Source organism: Lampetra fluviatilis, chromosome 33 (assembly GCF_964198595.1).
Source record: "Lampetra fluviatilis chromosome 33, kcLamFluv1.1, whole genome shotgun sequence".
NCBI lineage: Eukaryota > Metazoa > Chordata > Hyperoartia > Petromyzontiformes > Petromyzontidae > Lampetra > Lampetra fluviatilis.
Genome location: NC_136307.1, coordinates 99900 through 124440, shown reverse-complemented (window position 1 = coordinate 124440; position 24541 = coordinate 99900). Strand labels below are relative to the sequence as shown.

Genomic DNA, 24541 nt, shown 5'->3' with positions numbered 1-24541 from the left:
GAGGAGGAGGGAGACGAGGAGGAGGAGGAGGGAGACGAGGAGGAGGAGGAGGGAGACGAGGAGGAGGAGGAGGGAGACGAGGAGGAGGAGGAGGGAGACGAGGAGGAGGAGGAGGGAGACGAGGAGGAGGAGGAGGGAGACGAGGAGGAGGAGGAGGGAGACGAGGAGGAGGAGGAGGGAGACGAGGAGGAGGAGGAGGGAGACGAGGAGGAGGAGGAGGGAGACGAGGAGGAGGAGGAGGGAGACGAGGAGGAGGAGGAGGGAGACGAGGAGGAGGAGGAGGGAGACGAGGAGGAGGAGGAGGGAGACGAGGAGGAGGAGGAGGGAGACGAGGAGGAGGAGGAGGGAGACGAGGAGGAGGAGGAGGGAGACGAGGAGGAGGAGGAGGGAGACGAGGAGGAGGAGGAGGGAGACGAGGAGGAGGAGGAGGGAGACGAGGAGGAGGAGGAGGGAGACGAGGAGGAGGAGGAGGGAGACGAGGAGGAGGAGGAGGGAGACGAGGAGGAGGAGATGCGCGGGGCACGCGGATCGGGGGTGGAGCGCGGCCTCGCGCACCGCGTACGCGCCGTGAGACTCCCACTGCTCAACAGCACAACACACTTCTGCACGACACAACTACACTAGACAGTACTATACACTGCTACAATGTATTATGCTCACTACTGCACGATGTAGTTTGTTGAACTTCTTTCGCACCGTACGTAGCCAACAGTGCTAAGCGGAGGTGCGGAGGAAGGATAAGCTAAACAAAATCATTTCCAAAGAAATGAGTTATCCACCATTAACTCACCCACCTACAAACTGGCCCGGTTTCTGTCTGAGAGCCTGCTTCCTTTCACGGGCAAGACCACCTCAGCTGCACTGAACTCAGCTCACTTGGTTTCTCTAGGGAGTCTAGGACATCTCACTGTCTCAAGATGATTTACAGTCAGTTTCGATGTAGTCTCCCTGTTCACCTAGGTGTACCTGATACCATTGCAATCATTGAAGACTTGGTCCAACAGGGACTGAATACAGATGTACCAACTTTGGTAAGGCACTGCCTTACCAACACTTCACCTGGAATTGTACATTCTACAAACAAAATGAGGGTACCCCAATAGGTTCTCCCTTAGCGCCAGTGGTAGCAAATGTTTTCGTGGAGAAATTTGAGACGGATGCCATCCAGACATCCACCCTACGTCCTTCATTGTGGAAGAGATACGTAGATGACACGTTCGTCATCTGGCCACATGGCCTGCCAGCACTGAACCAATTTCTCAACCACATCAATTCCATACACCCATCTATCAAATGCACCATGGAAGTGGAAAAGGATGGCAAGCTACCATTCCAGGATGTTTTGACCGAGGAGAGACCTGATGGCTCGTTGGGACACTGTCTATAGAAAAGCCACCCACACGGATGCCTATCTAAAGCCTGACTCCCACCACCATCCAGCCCAGAAGAATTCCCTCATCAAAACACTACACCATAGGGCCCGTTGCATCTCTGACCATCATCACCTAGCCAGTGAGCTGGAGCACGTACACCAAGCCCTCAGGATGAACGGATATTCTGACCGTACAATCCGCAAAGCTGTCTCCCCAGCCACGGGGAGACAACCATCTGAGGCTCCAACCAATACCCTCACTTTGCCATACATAGCAGGGGTTACCAAAAAGATTTCCAAAATCAAAACAAACACAAGATCCAGGTTCATTTCAACACAGTACACAAAATCCGTGATTTAATCCCATATGTAAAGGATGTGATTCCTGATACGCAATACCCGGGTGTCTACAAACTGAGTTGTGGCTGCGGTAGCAGTTACATTGGGGAAACGAAGCGACGTCTCGGACCGCGTTCGTGAACACAGTGCAGATCTGAAACACGGTAGGACCAATACCTCTGTCGTTGCTGATCATTGTGTTAACGCAGTGGGCTCACACGAAGGTACTCTGCAAACCTACCGGCTATTATCAGAGATTTGTTCATGAAGCCATCCAGATATATAAACACAGTCACAACTTCAATCGAGAAGATGGGTACAAACTAAGCAATCATTGGAAGGACGTTATTAACCAGGTAAAATCTTAACTGACTGTTTCCATCTTACCTGCCTATGTCAGCTGTTATTTCCGACTCTGTGTGTCTTTCTCTCTCTCTGTGCATCTTTCTCCGATCTCTACTCCAGTGACCCGGGTGCTGCTGCGGGGTCCACTTTCTGCCCCGCCCCCTCCCCCCTCTTCTCTCTCCCCCCCTACTGCCGAGACCTACTATACACTACACTACACACTACACTACACACTACACTACACACTACACTACACACTACACTACACACTACACTATACACTACACTATACACTACACTATACACTACACTATATAACCTCATGCCACGACAGATCTCTCGCCTACTTCAGCAGTTTTTTTCTTGCTGCGGTTTTCCCACCTGATGACGATTGCTTGTGTTGCGATCGAAACGTTGTGATCTATTATTTTTCTACCTACGTGACTTTACCGAAAGAACCAAAGAGTATGAGTTATACTACTCACTACTATACTATACACTACTACACACGACTCACGATATGCTCCACACTAATACACTATATAGTACTACACACTACTACGCTAACTACTACACACGATTAACAACATAAATACGTCTTAAACCATTTTGGAATATCAAACAAACATCCTTTCGGAAACACATCAAGGTGCACCTAGCCTGGCACAATCACCGTGGTAGCATCACCGCCACCTCGTTGCGAATGGTGGTTGTTGTCGGTCTCCCCCAGTACCTCACTCAGACGAGTCACCACGTGAGCCCGGAGGTGATCGCCACAGATCTGCAGACGCAGTACCGGTGAGTCTCGGTCCCTGTGGTGGCTGTGAGCGTGGTCCCCCCTGTGACGGCCATCCACATTTGATCGCGAGTTTGAGTCACGATTCCTGCCACGGGTACGCTTGTCTTATATAGTAATGTAGAAATTCACCCAATGCAGACGCGATGCCTTGAAAGGGTATCTGTTTTGTGTATGAACATCTTAACAGCTGTTTTATTGCCAGAAAGGGTAAAACCCTTATTTGTCAATTTTGGATATTGGCAAAAAGGTCCCATAGATATGACTGCTCAACCCGAGCTATAAGTGTTCTGATACTTGTGTAGTGAGCGACTTCCGAGACACGTCGAGTAGAAGGCTTCTTATTTAGTAAGAGCACACGGGGCGATACACTTTGTAACGCAGCTACACATGTTGATCCTAACACGCAGCCCATCTCCGTCATACACCACGCTAGCTGTTCGACGAGTGTAGCGGCGGCGACCGAGAATGTCTTGCAGAAGAACAGCCACATGGTCAAAGACAAAGAGATGACGGCGAGCAGCGACGCAGCCAGGACCCGCAGAACAGTCCCGAACCTCTGGCTCGGTCCCCCTTATATCTGCCCGGCGCGGCCAAGCGCCTCCTCTGGCCACGCCCCCTTTCCAGAACTGGTTCCCAGAGCTTCTCGACTGACTCTGCCCTTCACCTTTACCACAGATACGCCCCCCTTATAATAAGGCATTATGTAATGCAGCCATGACCGTAATTACCCCTACATGCCGGCAGGTGTCATCCTGTCATTACACTTGCATTGGCTTTGTACTGTTCCCCTTTGGCGTTCTCTGGTCCTACACTTGTGGTGAGACAAGGCGATAAAGAAGGCTGTCTGGTGTAGGCCAATCAGTTTCAGAGACAATGCGTATTTACTTAATTATCAGAGCGTGTTTGATTGCGTGTTTTTCCACGAGCATGTGTGGTTAATGCAGACTTGATGCTTTCAAAAAGGTATCTATGTATTTGGTGTTTGAACATCTTAACACCTGTTTTATTGCTAGAAAGGTTAAAACCTATTATTTTAAATAATTTCAGTAATCATGTTATAATATAATCAGTTAACTTTACAACTGGATCTGGAATGCAGTGATAGCAAAAGTAGTTTGAGTGTTTTTGTAAAAAGGTGTTTCTTAAGTTGTTAAATCTTACCTTGTGCAAATGATGTAATCTCGATGCTCTAGGAACGACTATGGGAGACGGAAACGGACAGCATTTCGCATACAGGTGGAAAATGGTGGGTGCTGGGATCTTAGTTGCACCTTGGCTCTGACTCAAGTGTCATGCTTCACTTGAGCCAACGCTGAGACTGATTTACTCTCATCAAGGTGGTTGTGAGCCGCTCAACGCCGATGTTATTATCCTGTCCATGATGTCAATAAATCACACACGATGGAGTTCGATCTAATGATGGTGGAATAATATTAATGATGGGAATAATCATGTGGATAGTGTTGATGTGGTTGGTTGTATTTATGTTTGTATAAATGATAATAATGAGGCCACTTAAGATGGTGGCACTTGACTAGATCTACATTATTTGACCCTGGTGTCCATTGAAGAGAGACATTTAGTCTCAATGGGCTGTTAATTGGTTAAATAAAGGTGATTTCTCTGGATCCATAGAGCTAAACTGCACACTCCTGCAATTTTCCTTGGATATTTGTGTGGTAAGTGTGATGAGAGAAGGTGTTGCATCTATTCCACTGTTCCCTGTGAGAGGGTTGTCAATGTAGTATGTGTGCGTGGGTTCTGTGTGGCGCTAGTGTTACGAGCCATCGGCAGGGAGGACAGAGAAGAGGCGGAAGAACTGAGTCAGCTGGAGCAGAGGCACGTGGCGAAGCGGTTCAAGGAGAGTGGTGCGGGGTACGTGCTACTGGGCGAGCGGTTCCCTGGTCCTCCCACACCACCTCGCATGCACCCCCACGACCTCGCATGCACCCCCACGACCTCGCATGCATCCTCACGACCTTGCACGCGTCCCCATGACCTCGCACGTGGCACGCGCCCCAAGTCTCGCTTTCCTCAATGCAGTGCACATGTGCTGCAACTTCGCATTTTAAATGTACATTAAAAATATTTCACCTAGATAATCCCTTGCAATGGAATACTTGTTTGCAATTTTGTCACGTGTAGGGACTGTGATTGTCATTGTGTGGTGCCAGGCTTACGAAGCCACGGCAGATAATGTGTTGGCATTCCGTGTAGCCCGCGTACCGGGCATAGTACCAGCCCTAGCGGGGCTTGGGTGAGCGCTGGTCAGCGCGGAGGCACCGCGTACTGTGTGCGGTTCGGGCTCCGAGTGAGGGAGTGAGAGGGAGTGTCGGCCAGCCAGGGTTACGTTGGGGCATGATACGCCAGTTGACCTGCCAACACGTGACCGGATGATTTTGGAGGGGGGCCACCGGTGGAAGGGGGCCACTGGGCGGTCACGTGGTCTAAAAGAGCTCTCAGGGAGCCTTTGGGAAAGAGCTCGAGAGATCTAGAAGGTAGTCGGGGCGAGAGGCGGAGCCAGCACCAGCCCAGGCTGATATAACGGGGGCCCCGTGAGGGGCTCGGGGTTCTTCGTGTTGCTAGTGAAGAAGATCCACGTCGGGTAAAAGGAGCCTCTAGCCACGGGGTCCGGGACCCAGCTTGTGGTCCGGTCCAGGATAGCGAACCGTGTCTAGTTCTCCCGTAGCGTGGTGAGATGGGCATTCAACACCCAAGTGTAGATTGTGTTATGTTATGTTGATTTATTGAATAAATAGTGTTGATCCCAAGATAACGTCTGCGACTCAGTTGGACTCCCTACACATGCATAAGTGTTGGTCACATCACCACCGGGCTTGTGCCAAGCTATGCGAACCTTGAGGCTTTTACGTGACATGTCGAATGCTCACTGGCAGGTCAGAGGACAAATTCTGGTGTTATGGGTTAACTGAATGAAATGACTGGCAGATGTGCCACCTGTACGCCCCACTTTGCAAACATGCTTTGTTTTAAACACCTGGTGTGCTGCTTGATTTTGTGAGCGTCGCGTATATTTTATTAGAATACCTTCAGTGCATTTATTGTGCTTCCCATGCTTTGTCACAGGTGTGAGTCGAGCAGCAGCAGTAGCAGCAGCAGCAGCTGGGATGGTGCTGACAGCGTACATGAGTTCCCTTACCCGGTACTTGGCATTGCCACACCCTGCACTCACTGTAGTTGTTGGGGCTACAACGACGGGACCAAAAACTGAAACCTGCCAGCAGAATCTTTTAAGCTTCGTGCATTTGTTGTGCCGCATTTTGTGCTAAGTTACGGCGGAGGGATTATATGTTCGGGTGAAATTCTACATAATCACATGAAATAATACTTCTCTTTGTATAATATTGCTTTCTCATGTTTACAGGAGGTGAACTTGATGAATCGATCTCTGATGGATTTGTACAGACAAGGGGGGAGTAGGCCCACAGGCAGCGTGGAGGGGGCAGTGGCTAGGGGAGATGCGATGGCCGTGGAGGGAAGGCCGAGCGCATCGGCGCGGCCCCCACTCATGCAGGCAGCTGATGAGCAGCCTCCTTCGTCGACTGGCTCGGTGGTGGCGCAATGCCAGCAGCCCAAGGCGAGGTTTGTGATCCCGGTGGCTGGAGAGCAAACGGCACCGTCGTCGAGCGAGCACGGCCACCACCGGAAGGATGCGAGGCCTGAAGAAAGGAACACTCGTGCAACAAACAACGAGGGGCCTCTCGCTGCTGTACCTGCTCCCGGCTTGGCCCCGGGCAGCGCGAGCACTCCCAAGCATGACGGCGCCGGGCAGAGGAGCTTGTGGAGGGACCCCGTTCAGGTGCACCGATGCCTTCTCAATCGCACTGCCACGATAATACGTTTCACCCTCGCGTACGTCACATCTGTGAATGGGGAGAGAACCCATTACAAGCAAGCTGGAAACGCATAGATTAAACAACACGCAAAGATGTGCAGCATTGCAAGTTCCAAAGCTCTTGGCCTTATCTAGACCACCAGCTCCAAATGACTGTGTGACCACCAAACTCAAAAGCGTTGAGCAAACATGGCGCATGTGATCCACGCAGCATGGCGTGCACATTGCCTGCAGCATGGCGTGCACATTGCCTGCAGTGTGGCACGCATTGTGCAATTGTGGGCAACCCCTCTGTGGCACCTCTACTTTCCACATTTGCGGTAAAGTTTTCCTATAATTCACATGGTGGACAGGTTGTACAATGTTTGATAATAATTTCAATAAAATGAGTGTCAAATGCGTGTGCATATGCAAAAACGCATGCAGGATAATCTTGCAACAATAATGTGAACCAAAGTTCCTCGTAATGTGAGGATTTAAAATGTAAGTGCTGTGCAAATATGTCACTGCAGTGTTATAATGGCATTAACTATTGAGCAATATTTCTGCTTTACAGGCACAGGCATTGACAAATAATAACAAGAAGTTAAAATCGAATTCAAATAAGAATTTAAAACCTAAATCAACGCAAGATGGAGATGTGGATGAAGAAATCAAGAAAACGTTATTGGCGAAATCGGGTAAAATATAACATCAGCGCTCACTTAGAGCAGACAATTTCATTGTCCATTGCTTGTGATGCATTCTGGGATATTTTGGCCACTTGCGTGGTGTCTTCTAACTGTGCGTTTCTGTGCCCCAGGGTTCGCCAGACTGCAAACCTCGACCTTAAAGTTTGCAGATGTTGGGGGAAATGAGAGCATGCTGCTGGTGAGCATCTGTCTGCGAGGAGATGGTCATTTTACGTTCATTGTGTTTAGAGATGTTCCATAGCCCACGTGTTTGTGTAGCTCTATAGCGGAGTCGCCAACCAAAAACAAGAAGAGCCATATGTTTTATTCGGGAAAAAACTCTATTTCAAGAGCTGCAATGTATGTGAATAATGTCATGAAGCCGTCCCTAAAGAGCCGCGGTTGCTAACTCCTGGTCTATCATTTTGCGTGTCCATGGGGCAGCCAAATTTTGCCCTCAAGGAATTGGCAATGCATTTCAGTGGTGATTATGACTGTGTATTGGACTGAATCACCTTTCTGGCCAGGTGGGATTACCATAATAGAAAATCATTCTATTTCATGCATCTTCAATGGCAGTACAGTAAAACCTTGGATTGCGAGTAACTTGGTCTGCGAGTGTTTTTCAAGACGAGCAATTTTTTAAAATAAATATTAATTTGATAAACGAGCGAGGTCTTGCAATACGAGTACTGTAGTACGTACAGTATACGCTTTGTCTGCCGAGCGTCACGTGATCACAACTGAGCCAACGGTTCTTCTCTCTCGCTGCGGAATTGTGGGTAATTGTCTCCCATGCTCCGTCCTCGTCGGCGTGCCTCACTTGTATAGTCAACATCCGTGCGAGCGTACACTGTTTACTATAGTGTTGTGACCTCGAGCGTGTGCGTAAAGCATTTTTTTTATTTTGTGTCCAGGTGTAGTGACTGTTCTTTAGTAACTGTACTGCAAGTGAAAGTCGTCCTATACAATAACCCTCCTCTCCTCCCTCTCGTCTCCCTCACACCAGCCACAATTAAATTTAATTAATACATTTGATTACTTTATATTACATTTAAATAATAAAAATATAAAAAGGTATTTTGTATTAATCATTTTTTATATGAATACAGTATTTTTGGGTAGTGGAACGAATCATTTGAGTTTCCATTATTTCTTATGGGGAAATTCGCTTTGATATACGAGTGCTTTGGATTACGAACACATTCCGGAATGAATTATGCTCGCAATCAAAGGTTTTACTGTATTTGTTTTTTAATCTCATTCAAATGAATGGGTATTTAACATTGGAATCACCCATAGAAGAAAATCATGATTCCTCCTGAAATGATCCAGGGTAAAATACTAAGCTTGCACGGGCATGTCTGTGCCCATTTGCTGTATTGCCATGGCGTTGCCTTACCGGATGGGAATCTCGCACGCAATGCTATCTGCATGATCCATCGCCGCTCATTGTGATGTGTGTTTAGCATCATGACACACGGCTCTCTGCCTGTTCACAGGAGTTGTGTAAACAGCTGATGCACATGCGGCATGGTGAAGTATGGACGCACCTGGGTGTGAGCCCCCCTCGTGGGATCCTGCTGCATGGCCCCCCAGGCTGTGGGAAGACGCTGCTGGCTCAGGCAATCGCTGGGGTGGGTGTGCACGGTGCATTCACGACGCACTGGGGGAGTGGGTGGTGTATGGGGGTGTGTGTGGTGAATGGAGTTAGGGGGGTGGTGTATGGGGGAGAAATGTGTGTGCGGTGGTGCCTCTATGTATTGTATGTTAAGCTTATTTCGCACCGTATGTAGCCATTTGTGCTAATCGGAGGACTGAAATGATAGCCAATTGTGCTAATCGGAGGACCAGTCATCTCGGTCAACTCATGTCACCTGGGCCTGTCCTGTGACCTCCTGCTCGCAAGCCTTTGACACTTCACATGGCCTCGAAGTGCACCTAGTCTGGCACAATGTGCCGTGGTGACATCACCGCCACTTTGTGGCGAATGGCAGCTGTTGTTGTTGAATTACTTTTTGTGTTTAGTTTGTCCTTGTACGTATGTTGAACTTATTTCACTCCTTCCCCCGCACCTCCGATTAGCACTTGGCTACCTACAGTGTGAAAAAACTTCAACATATATACATGCATATGGGTGTGTCTGGGGCGTGTATGGGTGCATTTAATGTAGTTCTCCTCTTGCCTGTCTGTAGGAGCTGGACGTGCCGCTGATTCAGGTAGCGGGACCTGAGGTTGTGTCAGGAGTCTCGGGAGAGTCGGAGCAAAAACTCAGGGAACTTTTTCAGGTGGCTTCGGTGAGTCGTGAGCGGGGTTTACACTACTGGGGTGAAATGGTCGCAGAATGTAACGGTGGTTACAGGACGGATGTTGCGAGTGTATGGATATAATGTGTCGTAGCCAATACGATAGAATCCATATTTATTTTTGGGTTAAGCGATGAAGTAGCTTTTATATATTTCACCCCTAAATACTCTTCCGGGTGAACTACCTGAAGAAGTTAAAAGCAGTTTGAACGAAACGTTGTCGTACGTTAATGTTGAATTCACTCATGATCGTTCTTTAGCTACCGGTGAACAGGAGCTTTATTTGTCAGAGTTTGATGAATAAATTTGATTGTATAAATCATATCTTTGTAAATGTGACTATCTTGTCGGGTGGTGTAGGGTTGATGACAAGAATGTTGACATTACTACCACGTTGTCTAACCGAAAAACAAACATGGATCAATGAAACTAATTGGCCAAGCACTCCAATGCTGAATATTACCTGCACTTTACTCAACAGGGATTATTCAGGTGGGTCCTGCAATAATTTGGCAGGACTCCCCTAAGAATAATCTTGAGACTCTATTAGGCTTTCCTAGGTGCACAAGCATAAGCATTAAAAACCTACCTCCACACATGTTCTTGTGCTAATTAGCTAATCTCAGTCTTTATGTGATAGGAGAGTGCACCGTGCGTGCTCTTCCTTGACGAGATCGATGCCATCACTCCCAAGAGGGAGATGGCGTCCAAGGACATGGAGCGGCGCCTGGTGGCCCAGCTGCTCACCTGCATGGACGGTGACCCTGGGGGGTGGGGGTGCTGTGGGGAGGGATTATGCTGGCGGTTGCATGGGGTATATGGGACAGGGAATGGTGAAGTCTGTGTATTGAGCGCGAGCTAAAGTGAAGAATAATAATAATTAACGTGCTTTGTTTCCAGGCAATACAACATAACCTTATTAACCTTATTCAATTATTTATTTAACTGGATGTTCCCAGGCTGAGTAATGGAATATTTCTCAGCCAAATAACTCAACGGCATTTTTATGTAAGAAGTTGAAGTTCAATCTATTGTTCGTGGCACGTGACTTTGTGGCGGTGCCGGTGGTTGTGATGCGCAGGGCTGCACGGCGGTGGCGCCGTGCTGTGCATCGGTGCCACTAACCGGCCAGACGCGCTCGACCCTGCGCTGCGCCGCGCCGGCCGCTTTGACCGCGAGATCTGCCTCGGCATCCCCGACGAGAGTGCGCGAGAACGGTAATGAACGGTAATGCGTGTGTGTGTGTGTGTGTTGCACGCGCGGTGCGTGTGTGCGTGTGTGTGTGCGTTGCACGCGCGGTGCGTGTGTGCGTGTGTGTGTGCGTTGCACGCGCGGTGCGTGTGTGCGTGTGTGTGTGCGTTGCACGCGCGGTGCGTGTGTGCGTGTGTGTGTGCGTTGCACGCGCGGTGCGTGTGTGCGTGTGTGTTGCACGCGCGGTGCGTGTGTGCGTTGCACGCGCGGTGCGTGTGTGCGTGTGTGTGTGTTGCACGCGCGGTGCGTGTGTGTGTGCGTTGCACGCGCGGTGCGTGTGTGCGTGTGTGCTTGTGTGTGTGTGTGCGTGCGTGCGTGTGTGTGTGAGTGTTGCACGCGCGGTGCCTGTTGATGTTCTGATCCGGTTGATGGTCACGCGCGTGTCTTTGAGGAATATTAAAGCCAGGAGGTGCAATCATGTTTGGGCATTGATGTGTAGATCCCTAATGCTCTCATTCCACGTGTGTTTGCATTCCACGTGTGCTTGCTCGGTTTGTTGCATTACAGAAGAATGTTTCAATTGTGTGTCGTTCTATTGGTTAGGCTGTAACGTTCCTACCCTTTGCGTTACACCGCGCTGTGTGGAGCATAGGAGCCACCGTGTGCCGTGCTGTCTTGCAGCATCCTGCTCGTGCTGTGCCGGGGCTTGCGGCTCAAAGAGGAGTTCAATTTTAAGCGCCTGGCCCGGCTGACCCCGGGGTATGTAGGCGCCGACCTTATGTCACTGTGCCGCGAGGCCGCCGCTTCTGCGGTCAATCGGGCCTTGCATGCTGTCGACGGTAACTTGGGAGGATCAATAGATAATGGTGGAGAAGACATGGCTCCCACACAAAACCCTGCCGTTGAGCCTGACCCAGCCAAAGCACAAGGCCTGGAAACCTTACGTAACCAGCTGCCCTCCGCGAAGAGAAAGGCAATAAGTGACGAGGTGAGGTGGTTGGTGGTGCACTTTTATCGTCATTATTTAGTACAATAAGATGCGTGACATCATGACCTCACAGGAACAACCTATCAGATTTAAACTATATATTAACTAATGTGAATATATTAATTTATTTTCTCTGAACCAATATTTAATGGTTTATGGATTGTTTATTATAATTTCTCATGAATATTCTAGCCTGTATTATGATAGCGTTCTTGATTTGAAGCTTTCGTGACTACAGGAATCCATACTCTTTGGTTGTTTTGGTAAAGTCACGTAGGTAGAAATAAAATAAAACAAATCACGACGTTTCGATCGCAACACACGCAACCTTCATCAGGTGGAACAACCACAGCAAGAAAATACTGAAGTAGGCGAGAGAGCTGCCGTGGAAAGAGGTTATATAGGTAATGCCTTAACTGGTTGTGGTTGTTTCCATCGTACCTGCCGGTTTCCTTGCACCTTTTTATTCCCCCCCCCCGTGTCCCACACTCAGCTTCCCACTTCTAGCCCCGCCCACTTCCCCCCCAGCCTCACGTCCTCTCTCCCCCTAGCGCTCATGCAGCCCCCTCTTCCCCTACCTCACACCTCCCCCCCCCTCTCTACCTCCTTGCCTCCCACCTTGCCTCCCCCTGTCTTACCTATATAACCTCTTACCACGGCAGCTCTCTCGACTACTTCAGCATTTTCTTGCTGTGGTTGTTCCACCTGATGAAGATTGCTTGTGTTGCGATCAAAACGTCGTGATTTGTTTTATTTTATTTCTACCTACGTGACTTTACCGAAAGAACCAAAGAGTATGATAGCATTATGTTTACTCAAGCTTAAAACGAAGTGTTTGCAATCTTATAAATGTTTATTAATCATGTGTTTTTAGCCGCACTTAATTCATGGCTGTCGGCTCGATCGAAGTACTTTTACTCTGTTATGAATCATGACATTGGCTGTGAAAACCTTGTCTATTATTATTATTGCTGACAGCAGCAGTGCCCTTGTGTTTCTCGCTGCGTGACTTCCACCTGTAGGCGAGCGAGTTGGAGCGCGCCCTGCGCTGGCTGCGCGACCCCAGCCCCTTGCCCCCGGAGGTCCTGCACTGCCTTTTCCTCGAGACGTGCGACTTCGAGGTGGCGCTCTCCTGCGTGCAGCCGTCGGCCAAGCGCGAGGGCTTCGCCACCGTGCCCGACGTGACGTGGGACGACATTGGGGCGCTGGAGGCCATCCGAGAAGAATTAAGCTTGGCCATTCTGGTACTATTACAAGCCCGATATCTCAGACTCGGACTTTATTCAGCCAGTGAGGTCCCATTGAGCTAAGCAGCTTTTTTACAAAGACCGTTGGTAGTGGTGGCAGTCACAGCACATTGCAGGCAGAAAATGTGCAAACTAAGAGAGCAAAAACAAACATTACTTACATTAAACCAATGTCAAAGCTTTCTGCAAACAGGATAAACATATCGTGCTTAAACACAGAAATACCCTGCCACAGACGTATATACAGCCTTAGACATAATGGGGCTCAGCCACAATGGATATCTTACTGTGTACGTCTTCTAAGTAATGTATCAGCATTTGTTTGTTGACCCATGTGTGGGTGCCTATGCGTGTGGCTGAATGGGCTATAATCTATTGCAGAAGTGCTCTTTGATGTTGTTTCCTTTGCATCATCTTCCACCACTGATACGTCACAATGTCTAAACCGTCACTGTCTAAACCGTAGCCCAACTCAAATAATCCGCTGATCCTCTGGCACAAACATGGTCATTCACTTTGCTGTCCTGTGGAGAATGACAATCCCCACTTCTACCTGCTGCTTCCCTTACTCCCATTACACCATAGAGTATAATCCGTGATGCTCCATCGGATTCAATGTCCCTAGTTTCAAACTTTCTCACAGGTTGTGATGTTCTACCATTTCAGCTCACGAGCAAGTTTCTCAGGCTTCCCTGGCTTTCTTGATGAGTGTAATGTGCTGACTTCTTACTGTTGTAGTGTCCTATCCTGCTTCCTATCTTGCTGCTGATCTCGAATCTTCCTCTTCGGTCTACTTCTTTTCTTTTCCATTTCAGTTGATGTAATGCGAACCAACCCTGAGGCCTCAGCTGTCCAGGGAAGGCCTGCTCCCCACTTATGAAAGCCACCACAGTACCGGAGTGGACTGTGCAAATCTTGTTAATTGGGGTGGCATATGAGCCGGGTAGTGGCAAGTGAGGGGAGGTGAATGGGGCATCTCGCCACCAACACGATGTTGCATCTCTGCCTGTGCCAGCCATGTGGCTGTGGTGCACATGTCATGTGTTTCTATGGTCGAGTGGAAGGTAATGTGCAGGGGGTGTTCCTGCACATTTCCAGGCACCAATCAGGCACCCGGAGATGTTCCAAGTACTTGGCTTGACAAGCCCAGCGGGAATCCTACTCGCCGGACCCCCTGGTTGTGGCAAGACGATGCTCGCAAAGGTAACGCCAGATGAAACCAATATTCACAGTCAGGATCAACCAGGGTCTTGGCAGCCTCTCCCAGGGGTCATGGTAAAAAATGTGGGGAACAAGAGAGGTCAACTATCCTTTGGGCCTCACTATCAAGTAAATGATCTCCGTGTCACACACATGTGAGGTTGTGCTTCTCCATCGATGGTTCTGAGCTGGTAGGACGGTCGCTATTGACTTCCCACAGAGCTGCACTCATGGTATCAGCCCTAGAGGGAAATGAGCCGAGTTTCCCTCCAGCCCCGATTCTAACCCAGCCTCAGGAGAGTGAGATGGAGGCTCTCGTTCAGTACAACCAGCTGATCAGTGCATCGAGCACAAGCAGCGCGTGCTGCTCTTGGCACACAGCCTCCGTCACATAAACACTCTGAGCTGAATGTTTATTGGGTTAGGCCACAATTTCTGACCAAATGTGACACATTTTTTGGTGACTGCATTGGTAGTGGTGGTGCACAAGCACAAATAACAAAGAGTCTGCAGATTCATCGATAACACTGTCCTAATAGGAAATATATATAGTAGTCCCTCGGTCAACATTTATAATCCATTACACGAAAACTACTGTTAACGAAAATAACTGTTAATCGAATTCACTTCTAAGTTGAAAAATTTGTAAAAATCACCAAGCCTGCAAGAGAGCTGTTTCCACTGCCAAAACAGAAAACAATGGCATCAAAGCCAATCGAGGTCTAAACGTTCAGAAATGGGCATTGCTGATTGGCTGAGGCATGTTCAGCCCACTTACGAGCGCTCGGATTGGCTGAAATTGGCACCTGCGTGCATAAATTAAACATACTGGTAATCAACATTTTTACGCGAGTCGAAACCATGGAGTCCTATGGGAGGCGACATATCGGCATGAAGGGGCCTTGTCTGAAACGTCAGCTAGTCGATACTTTTCCTTTTATTGTAACACGATTAACAAAAGTAAGATTTTGACCAAATCTGTGTCGTGTGCGGCACCCGACGATCCTCAGGCAGCACCGTACTCACGTTCCTCTGCAATGTGTGTTGTGCGCGTGTGTTTCAGGCCATTGCAAATGAATCGGGGCTCAACTTTATATCCGTTAAAGGTCCAGAGTTGCTCAACATGGTGAGTGAGAAGGGTCCGGTGTGTGTACAATTGCATATGCAAGGACACACTTAGCGACTTGATGCAAACCTACATATTAAGCTGACTTTATACAAGTTTGTCGTCGCTATGGCGAAAGTTTAATGCACGTGTCACAATTATTGAAATTTTCCACAGTTGTGCATTGGTTTTGATGCAGATTCTAAGCTGTGGGCATGCGCATGTCAGCATCTGGGTGTGACTTGTGTGTAGCATCGTGAGGCAAGACGCAGAAAGAGACATGTATTGTCCTCAAGTGTGGTGGTCGGGTGTCTGAGTGGTGAGTGAGTGTTGTTGTGACCCGCAGTGTTGTGGTTAAACATAGTGTAGATGAGACGAAACAATGAATGTCTGGTGGAGGATCCAATGAGTTAAGTGCACGGGAGTAACCATAGTAGTAGTGATAGAAGAGTGATAAGGGGATAATTGACTACGAATGAGCGTGTGAGTATTGAATCGGTGAGTGCTAGATTATCATTCACCCTTACTGTTCTGTTCAATCCTTATGAGCATGTGCTGTAATCACCAAGATTGTTCCTTACAGCACCGGCTTGTGCATTGTGGCTTTGCTAATGAGCGTGTGCTGCGGGTGTTGCATGTGAGCAGTACGTGGGGGAGAGCGAGCGTGCCGTGCGCCAGGTGTTCCAGCGAGCTCGCAACTCTGCTCCGTGTGTCATCTTTTTTGATGAAATCGACGCCATCTGCCCGCGACGCTCCGACCACGAGGTGAGCGCACTCCTGCACCTTGCGCTCACCCGGTTACCAGGGTTTGTCTAATACAGTCGTATTGCGTTTTACGCCCGTTTACGTAACGCGATTTTGGAATAGTGCGTTAGATTAATTTACACTTATTTTTGTCATGCGCATAATGGTATTGAAATAACGTGCTCCAGCTAATCATTAGTCAAGCAGAAAAATGTAGTCGCGATGCCTGAGGTTCAGTATGACAATAACAAGCGTGGGCAGCATCAGCATCTCTTCCCGCCCCATTTTGAAGATCTTGTCCGCGTGAGCTTTGCCTTGTGCACGCATTAGCTTACCAATACATCCGGTAAATGTCCAGCTACATCCAAGGATGCCTCCAAATCTTTTTTGTTTCACTATTTGTTTATACGTGTATGGTAGTATTGTAATATAACATGTACTGTAACCAGTGAAATATGTAGACGTAAGAATGAGGTTCGATAACATGCTCTCCCTAACCCCAAACATTTCCTTTATTTCTTTTGGGAAAGTTACGTTTAATTTACGCGATTTTGAGTTTGCGCCGTTTTTCAAGAACACAACCCCCGCATAAAACGAGAGTTAGCTGTACACCAATTATAATATTCACTCTTGATGGAGCGCCCTTTCTGCTGGGGCATCTCTATGCTTGGCACGCGATAAGGAAACTTACATAAGGTCTCATCGCAAATATTTTAAAGGGCACGCCCATTGGCAGCTGTCCCTGCGTGACACAACGTGACTCGGCATTTGCCCTACAATCGTATCATCACACTTTTGGACGCCCCAGCGTGTCGGTTGGCGCTTTGTCACAAATATATTATGAGAAATTACCCCACCATCTCGAGTTCGAATCCCGTTGACAGCAAATATCAGTGAAATATATCTAAACCAGTCCTGGGTCTCCCCTATGTCGACTTAGCCTCAAATGAGTACCTGGTACAGTGTCTAAACATCAGCATTGGGGAGACAAAGTCGGTCGGGCAGTTGTGGTGCTGGCCACCCACCTCCTGGTGTGCTGTGCTGGCCCCCATAGGCGCTCGCTAACAGCACTTGCCTCTACAGTCTGTTGAAGGCTATATGGGGGATCTTTGTTGTTCTAGTCAGGAGCGAGCGTCCGAGTGGTGAATCAGCTGCTCACAGAAATGGACGGACTTGAGGCTCGTAAACAGGTCTTCATCATGGCTGCCACCAACCGCCCTGGTGAGCGTTCCACTCTAGCACCATCGACTGTAAAAACAAACCATCCACAATTCGGTTATATTATAAAGCATAATCTACTTATCCTGCTGACTTCTTTGGCAGTTTTTGCATGCATTTGTAATAATATTGCATAATCATTAATGAATTTGCAATACTATCACTTGTCTAAACATGTGAATGTAACTGGTATTGGCCAAACATCCAAATGCTGTAACAATCACCTGCAAACTGCAAATTTCTAGATTTGAAGTTTTCGTGACTGCAAGGATTCATACTCTTTGGGTTTTTTTCGGTAAAGTCACGTAGGTAAAACATTTAATTAAATAAATGAAAACAACTAAATAAAATCAATGTGAAATTAAATCAATGTGAATTCATTAAATAAAATATTTTCTTTTTTACCTACGTGACTTTACCTAAAAAAACCCAAAGAGTATGAAACTGCAAATTGCTCAGTTGGGATGACGCGTAGCAGCAACCTTCTTCTCGAGGAAGTCGGTGGCACTAGGAAGCTTCTCCCGCGTGGCATGTGATGACGAATTTGCAGCGTTACCCCGGGTGATCCCAAAATCGGTAACCAGCAGTGGGAGTTGTTCACGTGATGTCATGACATGATTGAGCCGTGTTTGCGTGCGATTTTGTCTGCAGACATTCTGGACCGCGCGGTGCTGCGGCCTGGCCGTCTGGATAAAACCCTGTACGTGGGGCTGCCCATCATGGCCGAGCGTGCCGCCATCCTGCGCACGCTCACACGGGTACCCTGCTCATTCTCGCTCGCACTCACCGCAGCTGTGGTGAGCAGTTCACTATACTTCACCACGCTGATTAGTGCCGGTTGAAGGGAATTCATTGTCTTGCATCTCGTCAGAGTACCCGACGGGTATGGCTGTCTGACCAGTATGGCTGCTCAGGTCTGCATGGCACGAGCATCTTCCCCCATGGCGAGGCGGTGTTCCGGTTAAGAAGGGGAAGACTGATTGATATTGTCCCCCATTAACCCAAGGGAGGTGGACCAATGGTTCATTTTGCAATCCCATCCCAGCCTACACCGTCCCTGGGGTCTGTAATGCGTCATTGCCCCTCTGTGAGGCCGCCCCCACCCACACGCTGTTGTCTGCTAAATGTGTAACTTCATGGCGTCAAGCCTGGTAGACCTTGCACACTGGTGGTAATGTACTACTACCACATGTTTATTTAGCTTTCTTAACGAACATTAAAAAAAATACGATTCATCCATTCGTATTTGTGGGTGGGAGGGTGGTGCAGTGGTAACACTTGTGCCTAAAAGCAAGAAGGGCTTAGGTTTGAGTCCTTACTTGGTCATCTTTCTGAGTGGTGTTTGCATGTTCTCTCCCCTGTTCTGCATGGGTTTCCTCCAGGTTCTCTGATTTCCCCCAATAGCTAAATAAAAATGCAATCTAGTAACTGTATTGACCAAACAGCCCAATGCTGAAAAATGACCTGAAAATTACTCAATTGGGATTACACATAGCAGCAACATCGTCCCCCGAAGGGAGGACCCTCTTAAAAGAGACTTGAAGACTCGGTGAGGTTTTCTAGGTAAACACGCATTAATAATACTAGTTTGTGAACAGTAGGACATTATTGACGTACACATTTCATCCAGATGTCATCCTTCAGGAGACCAAAATATGCAAATAAAAGATAAATAGCTCCTGGGTTAAATACACAGGCTGTGTCGTATGTGTCTGCATTCTCGTGAGTGTTGCTTGTTGGCTGTGCTTTTTCACCACGTGCAGGGTGGGACTAAACCTCCTCTGGAAAAGGATGTGGATCTAAACGTCATCGCTGGAGACAGCCGAAGTGATGGATTCTCGTAAGTGCATCACCCCACTGCCATCGATTATCTTGACCACCAGTAAGCACCTAGCTTGGTTTGTTCATGATTCTCATAGTTACATGAATGCTTCCACATTTGATTACTATTTTTTGCCAAATCAGATGTTGAACAGAATTTGATTGCAAACCTTTACCAGTTTTGTTGTCCGTGTCAGATGTGTTTTTAATATCAATGCAATGTAAAGAATGAAATTTATGTGAAAAAACAAAGATTCATCTATAACGATGTTGAATAACAATCTGGTCCACTCCTTCCACCCAGGGGCGCCGACTTGCAAGCGTTGACCCGCGAGGCGGCCATTGGGGCTCTGCGGCGCCACCTCATGGCTGGTGCGTGAGTGGCTGTGAGATGACCGCTTGGCGGTAGAGCGAAGGGCTCGCGATTGGAAGGTTGCGAGTTAAAATCCTGGTTAGGCGTTGACTCGGTCCATTGTCCCCCCTGGGGTTGATAAAATTAGCACCACTGTTTGGGGACGTTAACAATGGTTGGGGTGTGGATAGACTCGCCCCCACCATAGGGATAAGAAATTTCCACCCTCTGGCTCACGGCTGTATACAGATGAGCACTGGCTCAATACTCATTTGAGGAGGAAATCGCTTTGATCACTTGGAAACATGTCCATTTATAAATGTCCCCCGGTGTTAGATCACTTCGCCCCATATCATTCTTTTAACGATTCACAAATTGTGACGCAGTTTTTTGGTATATTTGGATATGCGGAAAAGCAGACAAGCGAAAAGGCATCCAGAACCGGTGCTAATAAATGTCTGAGCTTTATGGCCTGATATTGGGATATTTGGAAAACTCCATTAAGAAGTGTTTATACATGAGGAAGGAGACAGGAGGACCCGGTGAAAACCCATAGAGATGGAAATGAACCCACTTGCTGCACTGCCATACTCTGGCAAGCCAGGAGATGGCGACCTCGCACCCTGGCGGGTTTAGGAGTTTCACAAATGTGTGTGATCCACCAACCCCCTCGCCTGCCATCACGAGGAATGCAGTGGCCACTCCTGTCCGCTCTACTGCACCTCAACCTGGAATCCTATATTGGTTGCCACACCCATATGCGCCCGATCTTGCCACATCTCCGACCCTCAAAAGGTTTTGAACCTGGATAGCACTTGGATGGGCCTTGCAGAACAGATGCAGAGGGGGCAGGGCAGTGAGATACAGTGTAGCTCTGTGCTTCGATGCCCTTGCGTCTCTGCTCCCTCACCAACCAACAAGGAGCAGCGTGATGAAGTTGTGGTCTCATCACACCCACGACCCGCACCTCGTGAGGAGGCCATCATTCGGCAGTAGAACGACTAAAATGGTTGTGCATGTTCATGGTACCATACAACTCCTGGTGTTACCGATCTGGAGTGTTAGAAAATCCCAAGTTACAGTTAATCGTCTTATCTGGCTTCCAACATTTTCCAACGGTCCTCGGCCGATCCGGAAAAACTTGCAAAACCGCTCCAAAGGCTTTACCAGTCCAGCAATCGGTACCATATGCGTGACATAAAAATGTAGCTATGCTTGATTTGAGTGTCAAATATATACCAGTACATTATACACGACATAAAACAAGTTAATGAAAATACTGCACGCATATACATTTTTCATGACTAATAACTAGTTATACGACCATATAATTTACAGTGTGATCCGGTGAAAAGTGCGTGTAATTTGCGATTGTCATACATATGGAAACAAGAGCGTACATAGATCACCGCGTGTAGATTCTTCGAGATTGCAGTGGTAAGTACGGGACAGCAAATACAGTAACTTTTAAAAGTATATTTATTATTCTTCTTGGTTCTTTCGGTAAAGTCACGTAGAATGGAAATAATAAAATAATACAAATAAAACAATAAAATAATTCTCACGACGTTTCGGCCACAACGCAAGCAGCCGTCCTCTGTCAGAAAGACAGCGTCTGAAGACGCTGTCTTTCTGACAGACCTGTTCTTCATGACTTTACCGAAAGAACCAAGAAGATGAATCCCTGCAGTCACGAAAGCTTTAAATCTAAATATATTTATTATTGTTTATATGTATGTTTATGCCAATTTCAAATCCTAAACAAATTCAAAACTAAAAAAACATTCAGACAACACCTACAAACAATGTTGTTATGCAAGAAGGTGTAAAAAAAAGCCATTTTAAATAATGATGTGATTATCCTCCGTTTTTGACAATGGCTACATGTTCAGTTCTTTTGAACTGGTGGTCTAGATAAGGATTTTTGTACACAATGCTGAACACTGCTGCATGTTGACAAGTGAGAATTGTTGTATACACAGCGCTGAACACCACTGTGTTCACAAGTGCTGCCTGCCTGACGGAACCTGTGCTCCCTTCTTTGTTCAGGGGTGAAGGCAGACACTGAAATCATTGTCAGCAGAAAAGACTTTGACTATGCATTTGAGAAAGTGAAGCCTTCAGTCTCCAAACAGGTAACATCCTTCTCCCTGCACATCCTTGTTTGAATTTTACACCGAGAAAAACAATGTTCAAGAAGTTAGCGCCGCTGTTTGTATCATGGGAATATACAGTTGCTTGATAAGATGGAATAATACTGGTAGGAACGAAGTGGACCAGACCACCGTTCGTCCGTCCGTCCGTCCGTCCGTCCGTCCGTGTATCAACATCGCCCCCTACTGCAAACACTTGGCATGACCCTGTTCGACAAGATGGCCGCCCGCTCCCCCTGCGATGTGTGAATTAAACAAGATGGCCGTCGCTTCCGGCGCATCACGGCAAAACTTTAAACTTCGCTTCAAAATTACTTTACTGAAACGCAGCACGTTTTTAAAAAAAATTACTTTACTGAAACGCAGCACGTTTTTTTTAACACAGAGACAAGAAACATTTATTAACACAGAGACGAGATACATTTAATCGCCTTATTTGTGCACGAAAAGCACGGCGCGAGGCCTAGTGCGGCAGGCTTCGCGAGGCCTAGTGCGGCAGGCTTCGCGAGGCCTAGTGCAGAAGGTGGTGGTGGGGGGTGGTGGTGAGGGCTGGTGGGAGGGGTGGTGTTGAGGGTGGTGTTGGGGGGTCTTTAAATCTCACAGCGTTTCTTGTAAAAACAAACACTTTTAATTAACGTTACACTAGAATACAGTAATTTTTTCTTCAACTCCTCTATACCCGGTCGATATCCCTGTACCGGTACTAAGTATTATTCCTACCAGCCCACCCCGCAGGGTCCTGTTTGGATGTCAACTAAGAAGTTGATTAATTTGACACGTAGGTTTCTGCAGGCAGTGTTACGCTTACTTGGGTTGTGAGGATTGTTTCTTCCATTCACCAGTTAACTGAAAAATAACAAAACTGAATTATGAATCATAGAGTGGAACCAAATGTTGAATGTATTTATGTTGAACTTCTTTTGCACCATACGCAGCCAGCTGTGCTAATTGAAGGTGTGAAACTAATATTCAGCATACACTAATTAAATATCGCAGTCGTGAAATGATACCATATTGAGTTATAGATCCTTTAGCGTCTTCTCAACACTCGTGTATCCTCCACAGCTCTCAGGAAAGCGAACCATGATCATTACCGTACAGCTAACCACGTGCGGCAGTTTGGATGTGAAAAACGTATTTCTACCATTGACCACACAAACTACCTTGCACACAAGTAATTGTGTTTATATGGAGTTACATAAGATTATATTTATCTGATGAAAGTGTCTGGAGTTCTCAACTCACAATTATAATTGTTCATTTTCAAGATAATGGTTGATTCACCATAGTTTCCCTGTGGAATTGATCAAGTGAATATTACTTTGTTGGAAATCAACAGTGATTGTTCTGTGGAGAGACTGACCCTGGTATAGGAATGTGCAATTTCCACCGCTGGCTCAGGAATATCATCAAAGATGAGTTGGAAAACACCTGGTTCTCACCTGGTTGTCGGGAGTAATGGGCGGGACATAACCCAGACAAAACTAAAGCGCAAATGACACAAAACATATTTAATTTTGTCTGTGTGACGCGTGTATCATTTACCCATCTAAAATTAGGGTGAAGACTTGCAATGCGCCCATTTTTGTTGCCGTTTAAAATCATCATTTTACTTGCTGACTTGTGTCCGGTCGCTTGAGAACCGAGTTCATGACCCCCGACGAGTGAGGAGCAGCAACTCACGGTCGAGCCGGTTTGCAGAGAGAGATATCTTATCCAAGCACAGATGTTCCCCCCAAAGATCGAGGGTTCGCTGTGCTTGTGCGCTTTTGCGTTGAACTCGTATTTTAGTTGCATGCACAGCAACATGTGTACCTTCTGTTTACCTGTATATTCTGTGCTGGGTAATAGTTTAATGTCATATACTTTCTGCCCACAGGATAGAGAAGTGTACGAGCAACTGAAGAAATCCCTGGTTAATGTGTAACGTGTGCAATGTTTGAAATACATTTTCATCTTTTACATATGCACAGTCATGTACATATTTTACGTGGGTGAAAACTACTTTCGTAATAAAGCTGCTGTTACACACGCACGGTGCTGTGTCGAGGCTCTTCACGCAGATACAATGGCTCGGAATGCAACGGCACCTCAACCAAAACATTTAATTGCCTTTAAAATCATTCGTATTCCTCTTATGTTATTTTTTAATCTTCTAATACATGTGCTTGTTCTAAATATAGTGTTGTAAGGTCACTTGTGCATGCAGTGCAGTGGTCACATGACATGTACACAAGGCACATGGGCAGCAGCCCTGCCTTCTTACTATTTGTGAGTGGCCCACTGCCGCTTGCCCACGACCTTTGCGTGTTGTTTCACCTGCGCACATTCTGCTGTTGCGGTGGGGTTTCGTCATTTTGCGTTTGAATGATTGTAAGCGTTCCACGTCAAGGTGAAGGGGACGTTGCGCAACGCCCCCTTCTTATTCGCGAGGGACACGTTCCGGAGATCCTCGTGAATATCAAATTTTGCGGATAATGATATTGGTCCGTACAAACATTTTAATTATCTTAAATATATAAATAAGCTATTAAATACATGAACATTACCAAAACACCTTTATCTCATCAATTTATCTCTCGTTCCATTCTCGTCACTTTATTGCATAACATTATCATCACTTTCATTCGATGCCGTTCCAGATGCGACACAGACAGTCAAAATCGTGGATAGCAAGTTCGTGACGAACGAGGGAAGACGACTGCATGACGCGTGTTTACCCAGGAAAGCCTCGCTGAACCTCAACTTAGGGGCCGTCCATAAATGATGTCACGCACCTAGGGGGGGTCAGACATTTGTGACGATGTGTGACGAGGGGGGGGGGTTGAGAAATG

The 24541-nt window shown here is 47.3% G+C and overlaps 1 protein-coding gene across 1 annotated transcript; it reads left to right on the top strand.

The window, feature by feature from the left end:
- The first annotated feature begins 431 nt into the window (after nucleotides 1–431).
- On the top strand, nucleotides 432–23762 carry NVL (nuclear VCP like). The gene is made up of 23 exons (XM_078871728.1): nucleotides 432–567; nucleotides 2787–2854; nucleotides 4049–4101; nucleotides 4631–4730; nucleotides 5943–6018; nucleotides 6241–6675; nucleotides 7268–7391; nucleotides 7514–7581; nucleotides 8885–9019; nucleotides 9578–9679; nucleotides 10329–10446; nucleotides 10770–10905; nucleotides 11561–11867; nucleotides 12890–13111; nucleotides 14213–14317; nucleotides 15378–15440; nucleotides 16065–16184; nucleotides 17285–17384; nucleotides 18033–18139; nucleotides 19145–19221; nucleotides 19507–19574; nucleotides 21604–21689; nucleotides 23587–23762. The coding sequence occupies exons 1-23, from the start codon at nucleotides 511–513 to the stop codon at nucleotides 23632–23634; spliced, it is 2775 nt and encodes a 924-aa protein (XP_078727854.1). The 5' UTR covers nucleotides 432–510; the 3' UTR covers nucleotides 23635–23762.
- Nucleotides 23763–24541: the final 779 nt, after the last annotated feature.